The 20,833-nt window shown below is 42.3% G+C and overlaps 1 protein-coding gene across 3 annotated transcripts; it reads right to left on the bottom strand.

Annotated features, from left to right (window-relative positions):
- Positions 1–1,609: 1,609 nt before the first annotated feature.
- ano11 (anoctamin 11) lies at positions 1,610–19,650 on the bottom strand. 3 transcript variants are annotated; one of them, XM_047331310.1, is made up of 25 exons: positions 18,887–19,650; positions 18,597–18,717; positions 17,947–18,073; positions 17,651–17,844; positions 17,438–17,545; positions 16,377–16,513; positions 16,236–16,293; positions 16,038–16,148; positions 15,767–15,932; positions 14,771–14,861; positions 12,857–12,953; positions 12,613–12,756; positions 11,578–11,715; positions 10,149–10,247; positions 9,401–9,503; positions 8,919–9,030; positions 8,762–8,816; positions 8,534–8,631; positions 6,693–6,829; positions 6,376–6,581; positions 6,152–6,288; positions 5,887–5,977; positions 5,533–5,716; positions 4,878–4,952; positions 1,610–3,615 (listed from the first exon to the last, which is right to left on the bottom strand). In XM_047331310.1, exons 2-24 carry the CDS (start codon positions 18,711–18,713, stop codon positions 4,912–4,914), a joined length of 2,751 nt encoding a protein of 916 aa, XP_047187266.1. In that variant the 5' UTR covers positions 18,714–18,717; positions 18,887–19,650; the 3' UTR covers positions 1,610–3,615; positions 4,878–4,911. The 3 variants fall into 3 exon arrangements, with proteins under 3 accessions (XP_047187266.1, XP_035501981.2, XP_047187267.1); XM_035646088.2 differs by lacking the exon at positions 4,878–4,952 and having other exon boundaries at positions 5,585–5,716; XM_047331311.1 differs by lacking the exon at positions 4,878–4,952 and having other exon boundaries at positions 18,887–19,649.
- Between the last annotated feature and the right edge of the window lie 1,183 nt (positions 19,651–20,833).

Genomic DNA, 20,833 nt, shown 5'->3' with positions numbered 1-20,833 from the left:
TCCTCACTCCAGCAAACGTTTCCACGCGCGTGTTCCGATGACGTGCCAGTTGAACCTTCTTCATCAACAGATTTTTTTGTTTGTTTGTTGGGGTATCATGTGTGTCTGCTTGCTGCAACCGCGCTGCACGAATGCGCGAGGTGAATTTTACGCATACAGATTCGGAACAAGCACCAATCCTCGCATGCCAGAGCAAGTGCACATTTGCATGTTAGTCTTTGTGCGCGTATTCATTTGCATCACTGTGGTTGCAGGTCTATCAGAAAGAAATGCCTGTGGCCCGGGCTGCGTGTGTGTGTTTGTGCACGCTTGCACCCGCACGCACTACAAGTCTGACGCTGATGGAGAGAAGCTGGAACCCCCACCACCACCACCACCACCATCTCTTTCTGTGCTCCCCGCTCACGGAACATTAAAATAATGCTGGGGGTGGGGGTAGGTTATCCCGGGACAGCAATTTGCCGAGCAGTGGTGGACGTCTAATTGTCCCCGTCATTTGAAAAACATCACCACAAGCCTGAGAGGTGTTTCTGCATCATTGTCCATTTGTATCAATATCCAGTGGCAGTACTTTTGTTGGGCTTTTTTTTTGGTTTTTAAAATAGAATTGTGGTTTCAAATCGGGGCTGCATTGTGGTGTAGTGGTTTGCACTGCAAGCGTCACAACAAGAAGGTTCTTGGTTTGAATACCGGTTCAAACCAACCAAATCGTCCGTAAGTGTAAATGAGAGAGCGAATGGTTGTTCGTCTTGGTATGTTGGACCCTGCGATACGTTGGCGACCTGCCCAGGATGTACCCCGTCTCTCGCCCCAATGTCAGCAGTGATTGGCTTTTTTTTTTCTTCAAATATCTGCATTAAAAAAGTTGATTATCAATGCAGGATTTTTATGGTTTTAATACATAAAAATGTACCAATTACTTGCACTGAGATTTACATATATATGAATGCATCTCTCTCATACGTCCTGTCTGTCTGTTACCATGTGGCTGACTCAGAGGTCTGTTCTGCGGCCCGGGCCCGCGAGCGTCTCCCTCTGTATTCCAGTGGAAGGTGAGTGAGCCAGCCGGTGTCCACAGTGCATACCTGTGCACACTGACAAGTACTAACTCAATCTTCCTGCAGGCCATGGCAGAGGAACGCGCAGCAATCATAACAATCCAGTAGATGAAAGTGGCCAAGAGAGAAGGGGAGGGAAAAACATTATATATTAAAAAAAATGAAGGAGGACAAGGATGCAATACGAGACAGAGGAAGGAGAGAGGAGTGAAAAGCAGGTGGGTGGAAAGGTAACTATAGGAGAAGGGGGAGTAGAGATTAAATAAAAGTCAGGAGTTGCCCAAGGCCACAGCCAGTTGTGTGTGTGTGTGTGTGTGTGTGTGTGTGTGTGTGTGTGAGGAGGAGGAAGAGAGAGAGAAATCATTAACGAACACCTGTCTGTTTCTGACTCCTAATAAATCAGTGTCACGCAGGTATCACGGCTACCGTACATCCTGGGGTGAGATGGAGAGAGGAGGAGAAAGTGGAGGAGGCAGATGGAGAGGAATGATAACATTTCAAGTGACGCCCAGCAGACACACCGGCATGTCAGAGTCCCACACTGAGGAGGCTTTCACATTCATCAAACTAGATTTATTTTTGGACTAAAAGGTCTAAATGTAAAACAGCTCACACACAAAATATTCCCAATACTGAGGTACTGTTAAACGCCACGACATCCTCCGTAACAATTGTGCAGAATTCAAGTAAAAAGACAGGCATGCTCGGCATTCATGGACAGTAAACATGTACAGTACACAGTATGTGCTTTGCTGCATACGTAGTGCATACATTGCAGATGTAAGTGTAGATATTTGCATATGTGTTTTTTTTATCACATAGTTACAACACCAGATAACCCAGGTATTAATAACAGTACTGTCACCTCACAATCACAGTCCATTAAAAATTAGCTTAAAAAAACTTACAGTCTCAGCTAGCTGTAAAATTAAGGTGCACTTTGACCTCATCTGAGCGGTTGTCACAAAGAAAAGAAACACACAATTAAAATTCACATTCAGCACTCCACTGATTTCACACAAGCAGATGAACGTAGAGGACTCCTCAGCCTGTTTTTGTTTGTCGTCAGAGCGAATCTCTGTCAAGGCGACGATGACGATCCCTTGAAAAGAGAGACTTTGCCACTGTATATAGGTGCAGAGCTTAAAAGGCGTCATCATTTACCAGACGGGGGGGGGGGGGGCGTCAAATCAAGTTTCTAATAATCAAGTGAGAGAAGATTGTTTCCCATTTAAAATACTTGTGTTAATGAAATTCCTAAATGCTCTTCAACACAGAAACACAGGACGCTCCTGGATAATGTGATGATAACATGTGTTTAAGTTATGGTCATCAGTTTTAATACATTTTCAGTTAAATTCCTCAATTGTCATCAGTTTGAATAACTTTGTTTCTGAGAAATCCTATTTTTTCCCCGGCCATTGTTGGAGGCGTGTATGGAGAAGATCCTATAGTCAAAAATCAGACTGGTAGCGAATTCAAAACACTTCATTGTTCTAGTTGGGAACAAAATGATTCCGTCCGAAAACAAGTCAGAAACCACAAGTGAATTTGACATTTATCACTTTTCTAAAAAGGTTTGTCATTAGATGTTTCCAACATGAATGCAGTGAGTCATTGTCAAACATTTTTATCTGCACAAGCTTGTATCTTTTTACCAAAAGAACCAGATATTTACCACGCAACTTTTGTATTGATGATTCAATCAGGGGAGTTTCCATGCAAAAAAATGAACCAGAATTTGACTCCTAGATGTCCCGAATAACTCCACCCGCTCTATAAAATTGCTCTCAAACTGCATTGTGGGAAAAAGTTAAGGCAGTGAGGAAACCTCAGCATCTGCTGTGATAAAATCTGACTTGACACGACTGATGACAGTATGATAGCATTAAAAACACCAACTGCTGCAACCAGTCAAAACAAACAAACCAACCAAAATACTGACATGGATGCGGCTTCATTATTTAAGATATTGTGCCTGTTATTTTGTTGCATTTTAGCTTTAACATTTGACCGAACTAGCCATTGCATTTTACTTTGTAAATTTGAACTGTATTTATGTGCAGACCAAAGAAAAATAAAAAAAATGCCCTTGTTCCAACATCTTACCCCCGTAATGCTGCAGTAACCGGTCAATTATCAAACGATATGAATCACATTTTTTAAGCTGTTTTCGTCCCAGTTGCTGAAGTCAGTACCCTGCGTGGAGTCCTTTTTGGATCAGGGACAGATTGTGATGATGCAGCTTGTAAAGTGAATGTTCAGTGAGTCATGGACTTTTTGTAAGTCGGCCTGAAAATGTTGGTGAAGCGGATAAACTGATTTTAGGGTGAGTCCAGCCTCCATTACGTACCTGTTTATCATAGTTTCTGTGCAGCAGTATGCATTAGTAAAGTGACATTGAATCCCGGTACTTAGAAAGTATTCCACTGAAAGAGTTCACTCAATATCCCAGAAGCAAAGGAGTGTCTTTTAGTCCTCAAATATTCTCTCCCACAACAACTTCTCCATGGTAGTATGGAGTCCTAACTCATGTTTCCATAGGACGTGTCGCTTGCTTCAGGGGAGGCAGTGCAGTTGGGTTTGGACATGGAAGGAATGGGGAAGGAGAATAAAGATGGGAGAGTATTAGTTCTGTCAGACTAACCACCGTAAGAGGTATGAAGTAAAAAAAAAAAAAAAAGAGCTGACGCATACAATCTTTGCTGCAACATGCTGCTGGATTACAACTGTTATTCATTCTGGTGACACATACTGGTCATAAAAGTGAGGCAGGACACTATGAGTTTCAAAACATGGTGGGAAATATGGTCATTAAGGTTCTTCTTCAGAATACGATTAGAATCTGTGTCTATCTCATGCCTGTGTGTATGAAGATGGAGTCACAATGTGTTGTCTATCTAGAACGCTTCAACAAAAGAAAGGAATATCCTTCATACCAGAACTTATAAGGCTCACTGATGTTTATGCGTCACTCTTGTGGATTCACATTAACACCTACTGTGTTCATACACAAATGTGTTCATAAATGGCAAACGGTCATAATTATATTTCATTATAAGTCATGGAAACTGGAATTCTGGGACTGAAATTCCGTGCACTTAAACTTATCTGAAAAAAAATATCACTCGGCCAAACTGAGCTCAAACGTTGGCCGCCCTGCTCCCCTGCACTTTCGCGAGATAACTTGCATTGTAGAGGGTCTACAGTAGTTCATGTCAAACTGGGTGACAAGTCAGTACTACAGTTATCAAGTGAGTCGTATCATATTTTGTATTAATAAGATAACATTGAGTTATCTACTGACAATGTCTAGCTGCCAATGTAAATAATCTCCAAGCTAAATTAGGAGAGGAGCTCCCTTTAACACAGACTTTGAGCTTTAACTGGAGTTGAACTCAGTTTGATTAATTAATGATCTCTGTCTCGAGGATTCCATTTGTTCACTTGTGTGAAATTGTGTCACCTGTTCTCTACCACCAACATTCACTACATGAGACACTTGACAACAGCATGGGTCAGAGCACAGGGACACACACACACACAGATCAGGATGAATAAACACTTTATGGATATGCTTTCCCCATGAGCAGAATGTTATTGTAACAGGCTGCGAGCCCGTTTTTTTTTTTAAACTGTTCTACTTCTTAGTTCCTGTTTACGTCCTGCATGGATGCAATGACTTATTTTTTTCTCCCCAGTAAAATCATTTTCTGCCCTACTCATTAGTTTTGTTGACAGAGGAAATGCCACCAGTCTGTGGATATAATGAAATTCATCTGACAGCGATATGTATGGCCCAGATCCCACACAGATTACCTTTAATGATCGTGTTGCGTGCAGCGTCGCAGCTTTATGACAGCCCGTCGACCTGCAGGTGCTTCCAAAAACGCTCTGTGGAGGTGTGTTAGTGGGTGGGAGAGCTTTTAAAAGCCTTTAAAATGTGGAATTTATTTATGAGAATCAACAGAATCGGTGACAGGTTTAACACTGTGACCTGTGAACTCTGCCACAACGCTCATACATTTTTGACTCTGAAACGATTCTGAGATTTAGGTCAGATGTCATAAAACTTAAATTAAGTAATTTAGTATTTCATTATAAGCTATTTATAAAGACACCAATCAGTGAGGCAAGTGGGCACCATTTACTGGAAAGTCACACATCAGTTAAGTTTTTCACGCATAATTTCAGTTGTGCTTTGTGCAGCACAAACCACATTCAGTGCTCCTCCATTGTGTTGGTGTGGCCGCAGATAATTCAAAGCATATCAAATAGAAACATCTTCAATCAAAGGGTCTGTGACGTCAACAGCCTCACATTTCCCTGACTTTAAATCATTTGAAAGCCCTCATCTAGAAACCATTAATGTTCAAGCCTAAAAATACTTAATAACAGCCCTGTCAGATGAATAAATAAATGTGTGTTTCGTGGCATTGTGTTTGTGTTTATGTGTGTCCCATGTTCTACTGACCTGGACTAGAGGTGCCCTCAGAGGCAGGGGCAGCCACTCGGTTTCGACTCACCAACAGGGCCTCCTGGTTTTCGGCCAGAGCTTGTTTGGCCAGGTAGCGCTCCCTCTTGATCTTCAGCTCCAGGGACTCGGGGACGTCCGGTACGATCCAGTCAATGGCTCGCAGCACAAAGAACACCACATGCTGGAGGAGGAGCGACGCACAGACGACAGGACACGAGAGCTCCACATCAAAGTCAGGAAAACTTTCCGTGCTATCACAACATCTATGTTATGAACGGTGATTGACACCTAGTTGGACATCATATATAAATAACTAGCAACACATAGAGAGAGAAAGTTGCTTCCTTGTACCTCAAAAGCGATGATAAAACCAAGTCTGACAGCGAGGAGCTCCCAGTAGAATAGTGTGTAGTTTCCACTACCGTCTCTGTATGCTTTATATCTGAAAAAAAATAATATATATACATATAGTTACTGCTTAACTTACAGTGTAATGGTTGAGTGTGATGTGCAGCAGAACACATCAGTAATACTATCCTCTGTTGGTAGGAGGTCTATTAAACCATGTCATTTTCAATATTTTTGCTTAAAGTGAGTTGAAATAAAAAACCTGTACCTGCACATTGGGTACTCGGTGAAGTTAAGCGGGGCGTAAGCCAAGGTGAAGTTGACGTATCCATGAAGATCATTGCCGAACTTGTACTGATAAAGCAGACGAGGTAAAAAGTCTGATGTGAAGGCTATTAGAAAAGCCTGCAGAGGGACAAAATATAATGTTAGGGAGAAAGCATGGTCGTTGTCACGGGTAAACGGTGACGATGTTGTTATCAGTCGACTCACATTGGCGATGACGGACAGGTGCGACAGGGCTTCCAGTATGTTGAACCACACGCCGATGTTCTGCGCACGCTCGGCCACCGGCCGCCGATACTCACACACAAACTTGTGTGCGTCCAGGCGGATCTCCACCCAGTTGTTGAGGAGGGCGAAGAGCGGCGCCAGGGGGAAAGCCGCCACGAAGATGGTGATGAACCCGAACTGGAGCACTGCAAGCGCAACAGGCATTTTCGATTTGCGCAATGAAAAACAGAAGACAACTGACACATGCAGTTTTTAAATTGCGCCACATTCAGTTACATAGAGTTCCAGACGCTCACCCATTTCCAGATACTCTTCAAAGAGGCCTTCACACTCCACCAGCTGGTAGTCTTCCTCCCAGCGCCGAGGCTCATGGGAGGCCTTATCCCCCAGCACCTTGGCCAAAGTTCTCCTCTGTTGCCAGGCCTTCACTTTACTGTCAGAGCCAAGAAACAGAGAACAGACTTGATGTAAAATAAACATTTAAAATTGAACTTTTATAGTCAACACAGGCAGGTCACGGGTCAGGCTCATCTACAGAGCAACAGATCTGGAGCTGCTAAAGAGTCTGTTATCTGATTCTAATATAATGTGTGTATTCTTTATATTTATTTTACACTAACATGTTCATTCTTTTTTTCTTGTCTCTGTTGTTGTTCACTAGATATTATAAATTCAGTGATGCTGTTCTGTAATGAGCATGGGTTTTTCCTTTCTGCAAAGCTGCATTAATTTAGAGCGGTCGTCAGTAACCGAGGCCGAATCCTTCAAAAGTAACATGTGGCAACTGGCATCTTGGCAGCTGATTCCTACTTTGCCATAACACATATCTGCCTCAAAACTCACTACACATGTCAAAGCTTTGTTTTTCAATGCTCAGACAAGGCACACGTTTAGAGTTAAAGCCGGTGTGACACAGATCAACTTTACGGGTTTCAATTAAAATACGCTCCTTTCTTCTATGGCAGCCTCTTAGATATGAACAAGAACGGACAGCTGGAACCAGTGTATTGATCCAAAGAGCCAGCTGAAGGAAGCTCTGCCAGTGTCAGGGTTAGATTAAGTCAGCGGTTAGTCAATAGCAGAAACCCTGTGGGCTGTTTTCCCACAAAGGATTTGGGCCATAAATTTGGATCCAGCTGCAGAATAGACAAAAGAAACTGAAAACCAGACCCAACCTTGCTGCCAACCCACACTCTCAGCAACAATCAATCATTATATCAATCAGCAAACAGCAGCGGCACATTCCAGCCTCACTATTTGGGGATCAGTCCTGAGATCTACGTTAAATACATTAAATAATGTGTGTTATTGTGATTTCCCCCAGATGACTGCATGTTCATGTATCACGTGATATAATGACATAAAGAAAGTACTAATGCAACATCAGACTGGGTGGGATCTGTGTTTTTTAACAACATGATAAGAAGAATAATAAGAAGAGAGAATTATTTGACCACCACACATTTGTTATCAGGTTTCCATTCTGCAGTTGGTCTCTAAATGTCAGGTGTTGTGTGCCCTGTCACTAACCCTCATAGGTATGTTCTGCCAACAAACTGAAGAATATGCTGCATGACAGCGCCACTAGTGGTCAAAACCCAGAACTGTATCGGTCTGACAGCTGATCAGCTGCATGTTTTGTTTACTACAGCCCTCTGCAACCCTGGTTCTACTCTATTGTCTGGACACACAGACACAGACACACACAGACACAGACACACACAGACACACACACACACAGACACACACACACACACACACACACACACGAGCATCCACCCACGCACGCACGCACGCACGCACGCACGCACACAAGCACGCACAGACACACGATGTGCCAATGCTGCAGAGGTGGGTGAGCATGGTCATCATCACTGCACCAAAGAGACACAGCTGCAGTCAGGATGCGGGATTCAGTATAATGCAACACTTACTGCAAAGCCATGAAATTATCACACAGGTACATTTAACAAAAAAAATACATTTTAAATTTTTTAAGGCAAAACCTTTGAACAATGAAGACAAAACAGAAATCTCTGACTAATTAAAACTATTAGGAGAGGTCCGTAAAAACCCTTTTGACAGATTTGATGTATCAGAAAACCCATACTGGTAGATCAGTCAAATAGTAACATACGGCAGAATGAACTCCTGGATGTTGTTGATGACTTGCTTTCCCACCATGATGATGAAGAGCTGTTCAGCCAGTTCAATGAGACAACCCCCGGGACCACACTGCAATGTGAAAACACACAGATATGAACGTGGAGCATCAAGTTTTCTTTTAAAAACTTAAAGCAAGATCGATAAAATCATCTTCCTTGAACATTTATATTCATAGAATAGTTATGAAGAAGAGACTCACATCTTCATTTCTCATGCCAAACAAGGTCCCATACTTTGTGGGATAACCCACAAACCTGCACACAAGGAGAAGTTAGACAGTTAAAAACTTCTTGGTAACAGAGTTGTCTTAGTTTCTTGATCATTTCTGTGTCTGCTGAGACGGACTCATGTCTCACCGTCCTTTGAAGAAAGCCACATAGAAAGGAGACGAGTAGAAGTTGACAAACTGGAAGATGAACACCTTGAAGATTAAGGCATTGTCATACTGGGTTTGTGTTCTGTGCATCTCTGCCAAAGAAAACAAGGACACAACAGTGTTTAAGACGTTAAATCCATGATATCAATTTTACTGTTTGCCTTTGTTTCCTCTCCAAGATTAGCCAGACTAACACTTCGGGCTGCTGCTTAAAACCTGACTTTTCATAGCAGTATTGCCACTTTCAAAATGCTGCCAGATGCGGCTGCTACGAGATGCAACTGATAGATGTTGATAGGAGCATTATCAAAAATATAACAAGTGTTATACTCTGCAATGTGTTTTTCTTTTGCTCTCATCATTAGACTATCCGTCTGCTCTGTGAGAAGCCTCAGCCCTCAGTGTGTTTCAATCCAGTGAGAGGTTGATGTCAACAGAGAGGAGAGCCGTAATGATTCTTACCCCATTTAGTGAGTTGCTCAGCTAAAGCAGTGTAGACCCGGCCCATCAACAGGATGAGGCCCAGATTAACAATACTGCTGGAGATGTTTGCTATGGTCCCTGCCTGATGAGGAGGTGTCACACACACACACACGCACACGCACACACACACACACACACACACACACACACACACACACACACACACACACACACACACACGTATGAATGTACACAAAGACAAGACACACACCCTAAAAGGATACTGGTCAGTCAAAGTAGCTACTTGACACACAGTATAGTCTATGCATTTTACAATAATGATAATAATATATTATTACATAGCACTTATCTAAACAAGGTTACAAATTGCTTGACAAAATACATTCAAATAAAACAGCACACAACAAACAAACAAGACAAAACTGTTTTTCTTAAACAAACAAGATCAGTTGAATCCAGTTAAAAAATCTATCTACATAGGCGTTCCTATGAAAATATGTTTTAAGCAGTGATTTGAAAACAGGTAAAGTGCTGGGAAAGTCTAATCTCCGAAATCCAGAGCCTTGTGGTCCTGATGGTAAAAGCCCGGTCACCCTTAGTTACCAGCCTCGACTTAGGAACTACTAGCAAGCGTTGGTTAGAAGCAGTGTGTAGTAGTCATAATAAGAGTAATGCTGTCTTAAAAACAAAATGCAAATGATCAAATACATCACTTTTAAATACAGCAAATAAAATGCACATACATCCCTGCGCAGCTCTGATTTACCTCTGTACGCAGGACAGGGCTCCCAGTGTGGAACATCATCACGCTGATGATACCGCGGCACATGACCACCGTCACCAGGAAGATCATCACCACACACAGCTGAAAGGAGACACATTGGGTCAAAAGACTGGTGTTGATGAATTTTATTTTGGTAAAAAAAAGAGGGAAGACAGTTCTTCGTGAGGTTCAGAAGGTGAACTTAGCATTGGCTGCTCCATATTATGTGGCACACCACTAGTTAGCTCACTGGTCCAGCCTCGTCACTGCCGCCCTCAGATTTTATGAATTATTTACCGACTGACACCTCTGGTACAGACTACGTTTACAAGAGTAAGTTAGGTTTGTGAGCCCCAATCAGAGGCCTTGTAGGAAGCACTGATTGGCTATAAACACATAATTCCTTTTTCATGATGTCCTTGTTTGTATTTTTGGCCGGATTCTCTGACAACACATTTCCAAGGCCAGTCCACAGTTCACCAGTTTTAAGTTTCTGAAACAGTTGGAGAAATTGTTTTGTACAGTTAAACTGTATTATTTAGATTGTATATTGTAGCCAATTAAAAGCAGAATTTGTTCTTCCAGCAGGAAACAGTTCCTCGCCTCATTTTCAACAGCGTAAAAGTACGCTCACTGACTTAAAGGCTCCGATCTCAGTCACTCTTCTTGGATTGTTTTCTAGATCAGCGGTCACGGATACTGTTGCATGCAGTTAGCCTCTATAGGCCATGGGTGTTGGTGTTGTGACCGCACTTTCAATTTTCCACCTCTGTCCCTTCTGTCAGAAAGACGGGTGGAGGAAAACTGATCCTCTGATTTCTTTCCAAGAGGAAGTGAATCTCGGATATAGCTCGACAGTATGTGGGTGAGGTTATCAGATCATATCGAACCCCGTGGGCAAATGACCTGGATTCATTATTAGAAAAGGGGTTCAGTTACCACTGTAGGATTCAGTGAGACAGCACACAGGTGTAAACCCCACCTCTCTTTCTCTTCACAATCTAAAGCTCAAAAGACACAGAGACGCTTCACTGAAACCAAGTATAATGAGACTGATTATGCGAATAAGAAAAGGAGAGCAAGTTTATACGTGTAGCACTTGTGTGGGAGCCGATCAAGACTTGCATTAAAATCATATCATGATATGTGGCTGTTGGTAAACGGGTAATTAATCACATCAAACACGTCGCATTATATTCATTCAGTAGAAATGCCACTAGTAAATGTCAGACTCATATAAACAATTGCTGATATCGCCAAATCAACATATTGATTTACTCCAACAATAGAAAAAGTCTTACAACGAAAACAAGGGGAGAATCTTCTGCTGCCCCAAATACTTCATTTACATTGATACCAATGTACAATAAAACATTTGAAGTTTAAAAGAGGCTCCAGAGCTGTGTGTAAAACATTTCACAAAGTGTCTCACCATCATAATGATGACCATGGAGCCAGTGAACATGCGGGACAGCCTGGTCTTCTCTGGAAAGTAGGGCTCTTTGACCCCAGTCACTGGGTTTTCCTCCATAGTTGGGGCCATGGCTACAAACTCCGGCCGAGGACGCTCCTGAGGGCACACAGTGATGACATCAGACTCAGTGGACTCAATGCCACTTCAGGTCTAGGGACAACATATATTTGCAAACCAGCAGGAGAGTCGGTTCTCCAAAGGTCACAAAATAGAGACAAAACACATTACCATAACAATGCAGACGCCACACAAATTTACATAACTCCATCGCCAGGGGACTTTAGTCCAATACAAGCACTGGAACAAGTCAACAATTGGATGTTAGTGGCCACAGAGTCAAAACTAAACATGCAGAAGCTGCGTTCAGTTTTTATGCAGCAAATATTTGGAAAGAGCTTCCAGAACACTGCAGGACCGCTCCAACTCTTAGTCTTTTAAATCAGGGTTATGGTTCCCCTAAACACCTAAAGCTTAAAAATGTCCTATTTGATGCTGCCCTTTATTAAATCAAATAATTATCTTAAACTGCACAATAACTTCATTATAAACACTGATATTCACTAAGCAAAACAGGTTTATGCTTTATGTTCTATTCCAGAGGTTATATAGTATATTCACAAGCCTGGACTAACAATTATGCTACTTTCTCCAACAGGCTAACATCACCTACTGTACACTTTACCTAATGACCAGCATTTTATCCTTGTGTTTATGTGGTTGATTTTGAATGTATTTATAGGCTAGCTTTCAGGATTGCCCCGTGGCTGTTAAACTTTGCTGTGTGGAAGAACTGGTTGACCATTGTTAAATCCTGCTACATAAAGTTCTTAATAAAAAAAAGGGGGGGTTGCAGACCTGGAGTCTCCAGACGATTTGTGGAAAGTCGGACCCCGTTGTGTTTGCTAGTCTTAACCATGACAGAACCATAAAGTGCACGAGACCAGTGTGGCCACACTCACACTACAGAAACCAAGAAAGGAAAGATTATGAGACCTCTTCTTCATGGAAGTCCATGCAGTCCCAGTGATGGGCCAGGGTGGACATCTTTCGCTTCCAGTACTCCAGAAAGGTCACAGCCCAGAAGGACATGAACACACTGAAGAGGACGGTACCTGGGTGGTCGAATAAGTAGCCCAACTGCAATGCAGAGACAAACACATATCACCTCTGAGAGTCCATCTGCATTATGCTGATAAACTGGTTTGTTCACCAGTGAAATGTCTCGAAGGTTCTTTACCTTAGCCATGGTGCAGATATCAGACATGTTCCAGGCCTTACACGTGTTACAGAGGGGACACATCAGATAACTGCCTCCGCTCGTACAGATTTCCTTACTGCCGACAGACACACGGACACACATAGCACTTTACACCTGAGAAAACACGTTTTAAAAGCTTTCAAAACAGGACTGCTGCAGTTTGACAGAAACACAGACATATGGCCCTTTAATCACACCTACTCTTAATTATTAATGGGAGACCTTAGGGACTGAGTGAGTTACGGCAACAGGAATGGATTTTGCAATCACACACACACACACACACACACACGCACACACACACACGCACACGCACACGCACACACACACATCAATGGCTCTAATCGAAGGTGTAAACTAATAAACCTCATGAGCCATTTGATTGTTTTCTTTCCAAAGGATTTGACTCGGCTTCCATTCCCTTTAAAGCGTGATTCGCTATCTCTCCCGGAAACCAACAGGATGCCACAAAAGAGGGATTCCACAGTGCTGTGAATAGTGTATAATGAAGAAGCCACAGACATACTCCATGTGAATTGCATGAATATAGGATTTGTTTTCATGCGGGCCGGACTGTGCTTTTATGTATTTGCATCAGAAATTGGGCTTTTTTTGGACATTATGCGTGAGGAAGTGTGTAAGAGTTTCTGGACAAGCCTGAATGAGATGGTTAAACATTTTGGGAACTGTGCTTGTTTTTATTCTTCCTGAGTGGATCGATGCTAATCTCATGTCTGCGTGTTAAGTTCAGAGCTAAACTGTGGAAATGGTGCCAGATGCCAGATATGGAACGAAAGCTCAGGTTTTGGTGCAGGTTATGGTATAACATCAAGCTGCCTTTTTTTTTTTTTTTTTTTTACATCCAAAGTAAATCGCTAGTCATGGATATCGCTCATTAGACGCCGGGTGAGCTATGATCAATTTTCTAATGACTTTTTTGATTTTTGTGATACAACTATTGAAATGTATATACTTGAAATGATAAGTGTAACAAAGGGCTCAGGTACACAGACCAGAAAACTGATACACAGCAACTGGTCATACCAGATCAAGTAAAGGCTGAAGCAGCAAAACCTGTTCACTGTTGACTCTAGGTGTTATTGGTTATTTGTAAGAGCAAGATTGTGTTATTAATTTCTTCCACACAGATACAAGAATAAATACAAAGATAAAATACTTGACTGCAAAGGGAACGAGACAGACGGCTCAAACAAAGTATAAGTCAAAATATACACTATGCTGTTATCTCAAGAGATAGCAGATATAGACTTGACTGAGTGTAATTTAATTCTCCAGAGGTTCACTGTTTTTGTTTTTGCTTTTCACTAACTCACAGAAGTTGGTGTACGACGTAAGGTCTTCCTGTTTGTTTTGGTGGAGATAGAAATTCAAGAGCATGTTATGCCTTCATGACGAGTGTAAATGGACTGTATTTATATAGCGCTTGCTGCTATTAACCGCGCATTTCTCTGTCACATTAATACACATTCTAACACTGTCAGAAGAGCCGACAGAGGCACGTTAGGGTTCAGTGTCTTGCCCAAGGACACAACGGCATGTGGACTGGCGGAAGCTGGGATCGAACTGCCAACCTTCGGCGTTGGTGGACGAACAACTCTATGTCCTCAGCCACAGCCGCCCAGTAAGATGAGAGGGGAATGACGAGAGAACGGCACAGGGGATAAAATGCAACAAAGATCCCTTGTAAGACTGGAGCCAGGGGATTCACGACTCAACCACCTCAACGCCAAGGCCAACAGGGCCATGGCCTTTGTGGCCATTGATACATCATCTAAATAGTACCCAACACTTAATTAACAGTGTTTTAAATTGCGTGTTGGTTTGCGTCTCGTGCCATTAAGAATGTATTTAGTATGCTGTGTGCTGACTCACGCTGGTGTGTTGGTACCCATGGACATGACTCCAGACACAAAGACCAGGGTTCCAACCACTGCCGCCGGCAGCAGCCAGGCTGTGTAGAAACCTGCAGAGACATAAAGCTCCATTAGGCTGCAGCTCTCGGTTGAGGTGAAATTACACTGCTGGTTAATGCTGGAGTGTCCTTGATGAAGAGGTTGGTTTGGCATCACAGAAAACACACAGTATGTCTTCAGGCTAGTTTTAAAGTCTCAAGCGTGGCTATACAAATATACCAGGCTTCCCTGGTTTTAGCCTGGATCACTGTGTTATTTGATATAATATGTGAGTATTTATTCATTCACAACTGATTTAAGATGCGCGTTTTGCACATTTGCATGTGTGTGTGTTTGTTTGAGATAGACACAGAGCAGGAAAAGATTTGAAGTAAAAGTGCTTCAGAGCCCGAGTTGATGGAATAAGAGAGCTATCCGTTTCTCTCTTAGAGTGTGTGCGTGTGTGCGTGTGTGTGTGTGTGTAGAGAGAGAAACAGAAAGAGAAAGAAGATAAATCCCATCTCAAGCTGCCTCTGAAGATGATGCGATGAAAAGATACCTTTTAAACCACATCGCATTGTCTTCACCGTACACGACTATACCAAAGGTTCCATACTTCTATGATGTTAGTTATCATATGATGACAACTGAGCCCTCTCTGCATCACAAGTGAGAAAACTCCATCTACTGATGAAGATCATTCAACCCAAAAAGTTAGTATGTAGACATTGAGCATATGTGTAGTGTGTGGACCATTCAGTTGCAGGCCCAACAGCTAAACTAAATGTAACCTCAGCTAATTGTGCTCTTAAGGTGTGTCACAGTTGTTTTATATTTTTACAAATTATTAATTTGTAGAGTTTTAGCTTCTGTACTTCCGTTTCAAAACAAAAGAAATGATATCCACATTAAAAAGTTGAAGGGCTGAATGCTTTTTTTTATAGGCACCATACATATATATTATGTTATATTTTACCCAGCCAGGCAAAGTAGAGTGCAATCTTCTCTCCAAAGTACTCCCTGATGTGGTCCAGTGGTTGGTACTTGTACCATTTCCACCAGCGGGCCCAGTAGTGGTAAACAACCTGCCTCTGATTTAGTTCGTCAGGACGGATCTCATAGCTAGGAAGCTGAAAAGGGCCCTGTCGGAAAAAACCCAGAATACAACCAAAAATAAATGGCTGAAAAGAGTGGGAAGACAGCGCAGATCTTACATCAGATTAAACAGCAGATGAATAAAATCTGACCTCATGCAGGGGGAAAGTTGCCGTGTACGCCCCTTCATTTATCAGTCTGTCCACGCCTACCTCTGCCCTCTTCTTTTTGCCATAAACCGTCCTGGAAAGGATCTCGTACACCTGAAATAAAACACAAACTCTCACTCCATTAGATAAAATAAACACAGAGTAGATCCAGTGAACTGTAGAGGAAGTCCTGTAACTCACAACACGGTGCCTCTGTGTATTAGTGAAGTAGGTTTCATGGTCGTCACAGCCAAGGAATCTGTAAAAGCCAGTCACACTCTTATATACTGCAAAACAATGTGAGCCGGTTATACGGTTGGCAAAAAGGGAACCAGAACTTACCTGTTCATCTTCGACTTGCGAAAGGCACATGTGTAATAGTCCAGTGGCCTGTTTGGCACCGACTCTTTCATCACATTAGGTATGCATAGTCTACTCAGTACCTTGGCAGATGTGTCCAAGTCCAGATTTGTCTGTGCCTGGAAGCCAAACACACAATGTTTCAGTATTAGGACAATTTCATCAATCTTTATTCGAATTATAACTCTCATTTGATGTGGTGACAACCAGGGTTGTCCCAGCATTTCATTCAAAACGAGATGTGTATTGACCTCTGGGAACAGCGCACACATCTTCAGAGGCGACTCTGTCAGTGTGCAACAAAGCGAGGGCCCAAAGGATTCGTTACGTCTCGAGCAAGAAGACTTAACAGTCGACAATGTCTCTTAACACAGCAATCCTATCAACTAGGGTTTGGTGTAAGAAGACAAATAAAAAGAATCTGCAGCTATGGTGCCAACTGAACTTTACAACTTATCTCAACTTAGCATAACGGTGCTAGAGTTAAATGTCAGCATGTTGTAAGAAAACTTTACATATAAATGTGCCTTTCGAAAGGTCACAAGGTGCTGCACATTAAAAACAATGGCCTGCTCAACATGTTGATATGCCCAAAATGAAAATGACATTGTGTTGATTTTTAGCAGGTGTAATGTGCATCATGCATCATTGATAATGTATATATATATATATATATATATATATATATATATATATATTTTTTTTTTAAATGTATTCCAGCATGTTGGAATGCAAAAATTTTCAAATCAACACTAAACATGACGTTCAGTTCAGGCTGTTGAGAACGTCATTCCTTTTGTCCAAATTAATGTATTGGACAAAAAACTAAATTTTGAGCTGCTGATGAGACTAAATGAAAAGCTAAGGGAACAACAAGGAGATTAGGATTCAGTGGCATATGTATGTACTAGATTTCATGGTTTCACACTGAATTGTTATCACTGAACAAATCCAACCATTACAAAATGGGGTGTGATGCAATAGAAATGTCAAGGATTATAACATTGAATTAGAACAATTTCCTCATGAACATCTGTGCTGACCTGCAGCGGCGCTCTCAGACAGAGTTCCTCAGCAAAACACACCAACACATCCCAGGGAGCGCTGAGTTTCAGAAAATGTATCGTTCTCTTTTCATTCGCCATCTCCTCCTATAGGGGCGAGAGGCAACGTAGAGGAGGTGTTAATGAATGAGTCAACAAAAATAATGTGTCGATTTTAAACTTGTGACTAAGATGAGTAATCTTGAATCGGACCTTTTCCATGAGCAATCCAGCACTCTCCAGATTCTGAACAAACCTCTCCCTCCACTGTGCCAACTGCGCCTTCCTTCGCTCAGACCTGCTCTTCTCCTCCGTGGGCACGGAGGTCCCCTCCTCACTGGTCACCTCGCTCTTCCCCTTCCCTCGCCGCTTCCTCCGCGAGCGGACCTCCCACACCAGGACAAAGTCTAAACCCAGATCGACCATGAAGGGCCAAAAGATTAAATCAGGGACTGACTCAGGTCATCCATCACTGAGCTCATACCATGCGTACTGCTGATGCTGCCTACCGATTTTAGTTCTTCCATCTCTGAAGTAATTCCCCGGCTGTGGAACTGGCTGGTTGCTCCCTGTGTTCCAGTGAATGTGAATGGGATCGTCGCCATCCACATCTTCGTCAGCGGCTGCGGCTGAAAGCTGAAAGCATCCACGGTTGAGTTGTTATCAAAGTCTGTTGACTAAAAACAGGTAAGAGCTGCTGGCAAAGATTATCTTCATCTCACTTTTCTGCATGTACTGTAAAACCTCTGTTAATTTCCTTTTAATTAAAAATAATGATTTACAATAAAATACTGTGCCATTGCACAGCATCATAAAAGCCTCCTCTTATGGGGTAATGAGTCCAGGAAGATAATAGACGGATGATCACTGACCTTTCCTACAGTATGATAACAATCCTTCAGTGCAGCAAAGTCATGTCTCATCACAAGACATTGTTGATAAACCACACCTCATTGGCCTGTGGATATCACATCAAGAATAAAACCCTACTAGATTCACTGCAACATCTCTTGAGATGTGTGAAGCGATGAGGCAGAGAAGCAGTTGACCGCTGCTCCACGACTGAGTGTGCAGTTATTTTCTAAGTTTATGTGATTGCCTGTACAAAAGTAGCAAACAATGCAGCATTATGAGGAAATGAGTAAAACCAGTTGCTCACATATCTTGGTGGGATGAAGCTCCCGTTCCGCAGACTCCCGTAGCTCTCTGTGGTCTGTGAGTCGCCTACATAGTCCAGATCCAGGAGGACCTCTCTGTCCCCCTTCCTCAGCATCATGTGTCTTGGGACGGACACACACACACACACACACACACAAAGGACCAATCCCATGAAACTGTAAAGCTGAGGGAATCTGTGCTCACCGATGAATTATTTCACAGATGACGACACCAGACGCACTGTGAGAAGGAAGAGGCTGAAAAGAGAGAGGAGAAAGCTTGGTACTGTACCTCTGCTGTAGTGAAAATGAGGCTGCTGCTGAAGATTTGCAGCAGTCTGCGCTTCCCTCGTTCTCTCCCTCGTCTCTATCTCTGCATTTGTCTGGCTCCTCTTCTCCACTGATAAATGATCAGTGGAATACCGTAATGGACGTGGCATACAGGCAGGGGCTGATACTTCGCCGCCTGCGTGGATGGAAATGTACTCCAGGACACACAGTGAGCAGCAGCAGCAGCAGCAGCGTACATCCCCACTTCATAAATAATGCAATAGTCAGTCAGGGGGCAGTGGATGAGAGAATGACGTCCGAGGTCTCTAAAGCAACTCATTATGCAGAATAAGATATGAGGGAGAAATCTCCGTGATGTGGAAATGTTTATGGGTATTCCCTCATCCATGCAAAGGTGGTCTGCGCATGTCATTTTAATTGATTTTGAAATTTACACGCAATTATCATATATTATGAATAGAGGAGAGACTCCACACACCTATTTATTTGCTGATGTGCTGTATAAAATCACAGGCACCGGGGAGAAACATTTTTCACACTGTTGGGCAGATTCAGAGATCCTCCTTAATTTGACAGCCTCCACGAACAAAAGCACCATGGGAGAGATCATTTGTTTCCTGCGGCGTCCCTCCTCCTTTTTCGGGCGTTGACTGCATTGCTGCAGTCGAGACAGGGCTGGATGTGAGCAGAGCATGAAGAGGTACTGCATGTATGTACAGAGGAGGACGAAAAAGGTAGAGGGTGGAAGGAAGTTGGACTTGGTGTTGGCCCTAAAGGAGAGTGAGCTATTAAAATTGCATAAGAAAGTGGAAAAAGTGCAGAGCAAATTAAATTAGGGGAAGCAGAACATGATTTAAACACCAATACCATTTTGTGGCTTGAAATGTTTGTTTTTTTATGTTTATGAATTCAATAACTGCAAATATAAAATTACAATTTCCTATTTTTTGGTGAAAAAAATCATTTGTGAAACCAATTCAAAAGGGATACTCAATGTTAGTTACTACAAAGATTATGTAGTACTAAAATGTAAGATACATTAAGTTACATTATCTGAAATCTAGGATCCGGGACTAAAGCTCTATCCTGGCACTTGTATTATAACCATATTTACAAAATGTCCTTCATGAGTCACAAACTAAATGGCTGCAGTTTCCCTTTAATATGCACTTCAAAGGTGTGAAGCCACTATTCGTTTTCTTTGTATTGTGTCAACTTTTGTACTCTTCAGCACTGTTTCATGTTCGGTGTAATCGGGGCCGGCCCGAGGCATAAGCGGACAAAGCGGCTGCTTAACACGAGACCACTATCGTGAGTTGGCTACTTTTAAGATTAAAAACCGTAGAAGCATAAAGGCCGACATTGGCATAATGAAAGCAACACAGCTACAACTAATAAAGTTGATAATAGGTGCGTTAGATTTACAGAAAAATCTAATTCTGCTTGGGGCCCCATACAGGCTACGGTGTAACTACTGCTCAAAAAAAACACTTAAATCAGATCTTGATGAACGAATTAAGATTTCAAGCTTATAATCTTAACTGATGTACAAAATGACATAACAAAATGACATAACAACCGTCAATGGAAACTAAATTCATCAACCCGTTGAGGGCAGGATTTAAGCTCTCACAGAAAATCAAAGTAAAGTCCCCATGTGCCCCTGTGCCCCTCTCTTTCATTTGCAGTGTTGTTTTGGACGACTTGTTCTGAAGGGAAACTTGTGTTTTGTGTTTGTGTGAATGAGGTGACTAACACAACATGATGTTGGTCCAGTGTTCCTGCTTCTTTTTCTTGGCCACGGTTTTCAGAAGAGCTGACTCATCAGAATGCTGTTAATTCAATTAAACGCTTTTTTTATTTTTATTATGTAGAGTGTGTGAAATACTGGCTTTGGTTCAAATGTTTTTGAGAAGTTGCTCCAGGGCCACAAGCTGCAACTGTCTTT

Source organism: Scophthalmus maximus, chromosome 3 (genome assembly GCF_022379125.1).
Source record: "Scophthalmus maximus strain ysfricsl-2021 chromosome 3, ASM2237912v1, whole genome shotgun sequence".
Lineage (NCBI taxonomy): Eukaryota > Metazoa > Chordata > Actinopteri > Pleuronectiformes > Scophthalmidae > Scophthalmus > Scophthalmus maximus.
This window is presented reverse-complemented; position numbering and strand designations above follow the sequence as displayed.

Bases quoted from the DNA above. Each gene is read 5' to 3' on its own strand.
- ano11 (XM_047331310.1), bottom strand. From the start codon at position 18,713: ATGATGCTGAGGAAGGGGGACAGAGAGGTCCTCCTGGATCTGGACTAT. The intron at 10,248-11,577 runs GTGAGACACTTT...GTCTCCTTTCAG, and splicing joins CCATGGTCATCATTATGATG to CTGTGTGTGGTGATGATCTT. The intron at 5,717-5,886 runs GTACAAGGAAGC...CTCCTCCTCCAG, and splicing joins GTTTTATCATCGCTTTTGAG to CATGTGGTGTTCTTTGTGCT.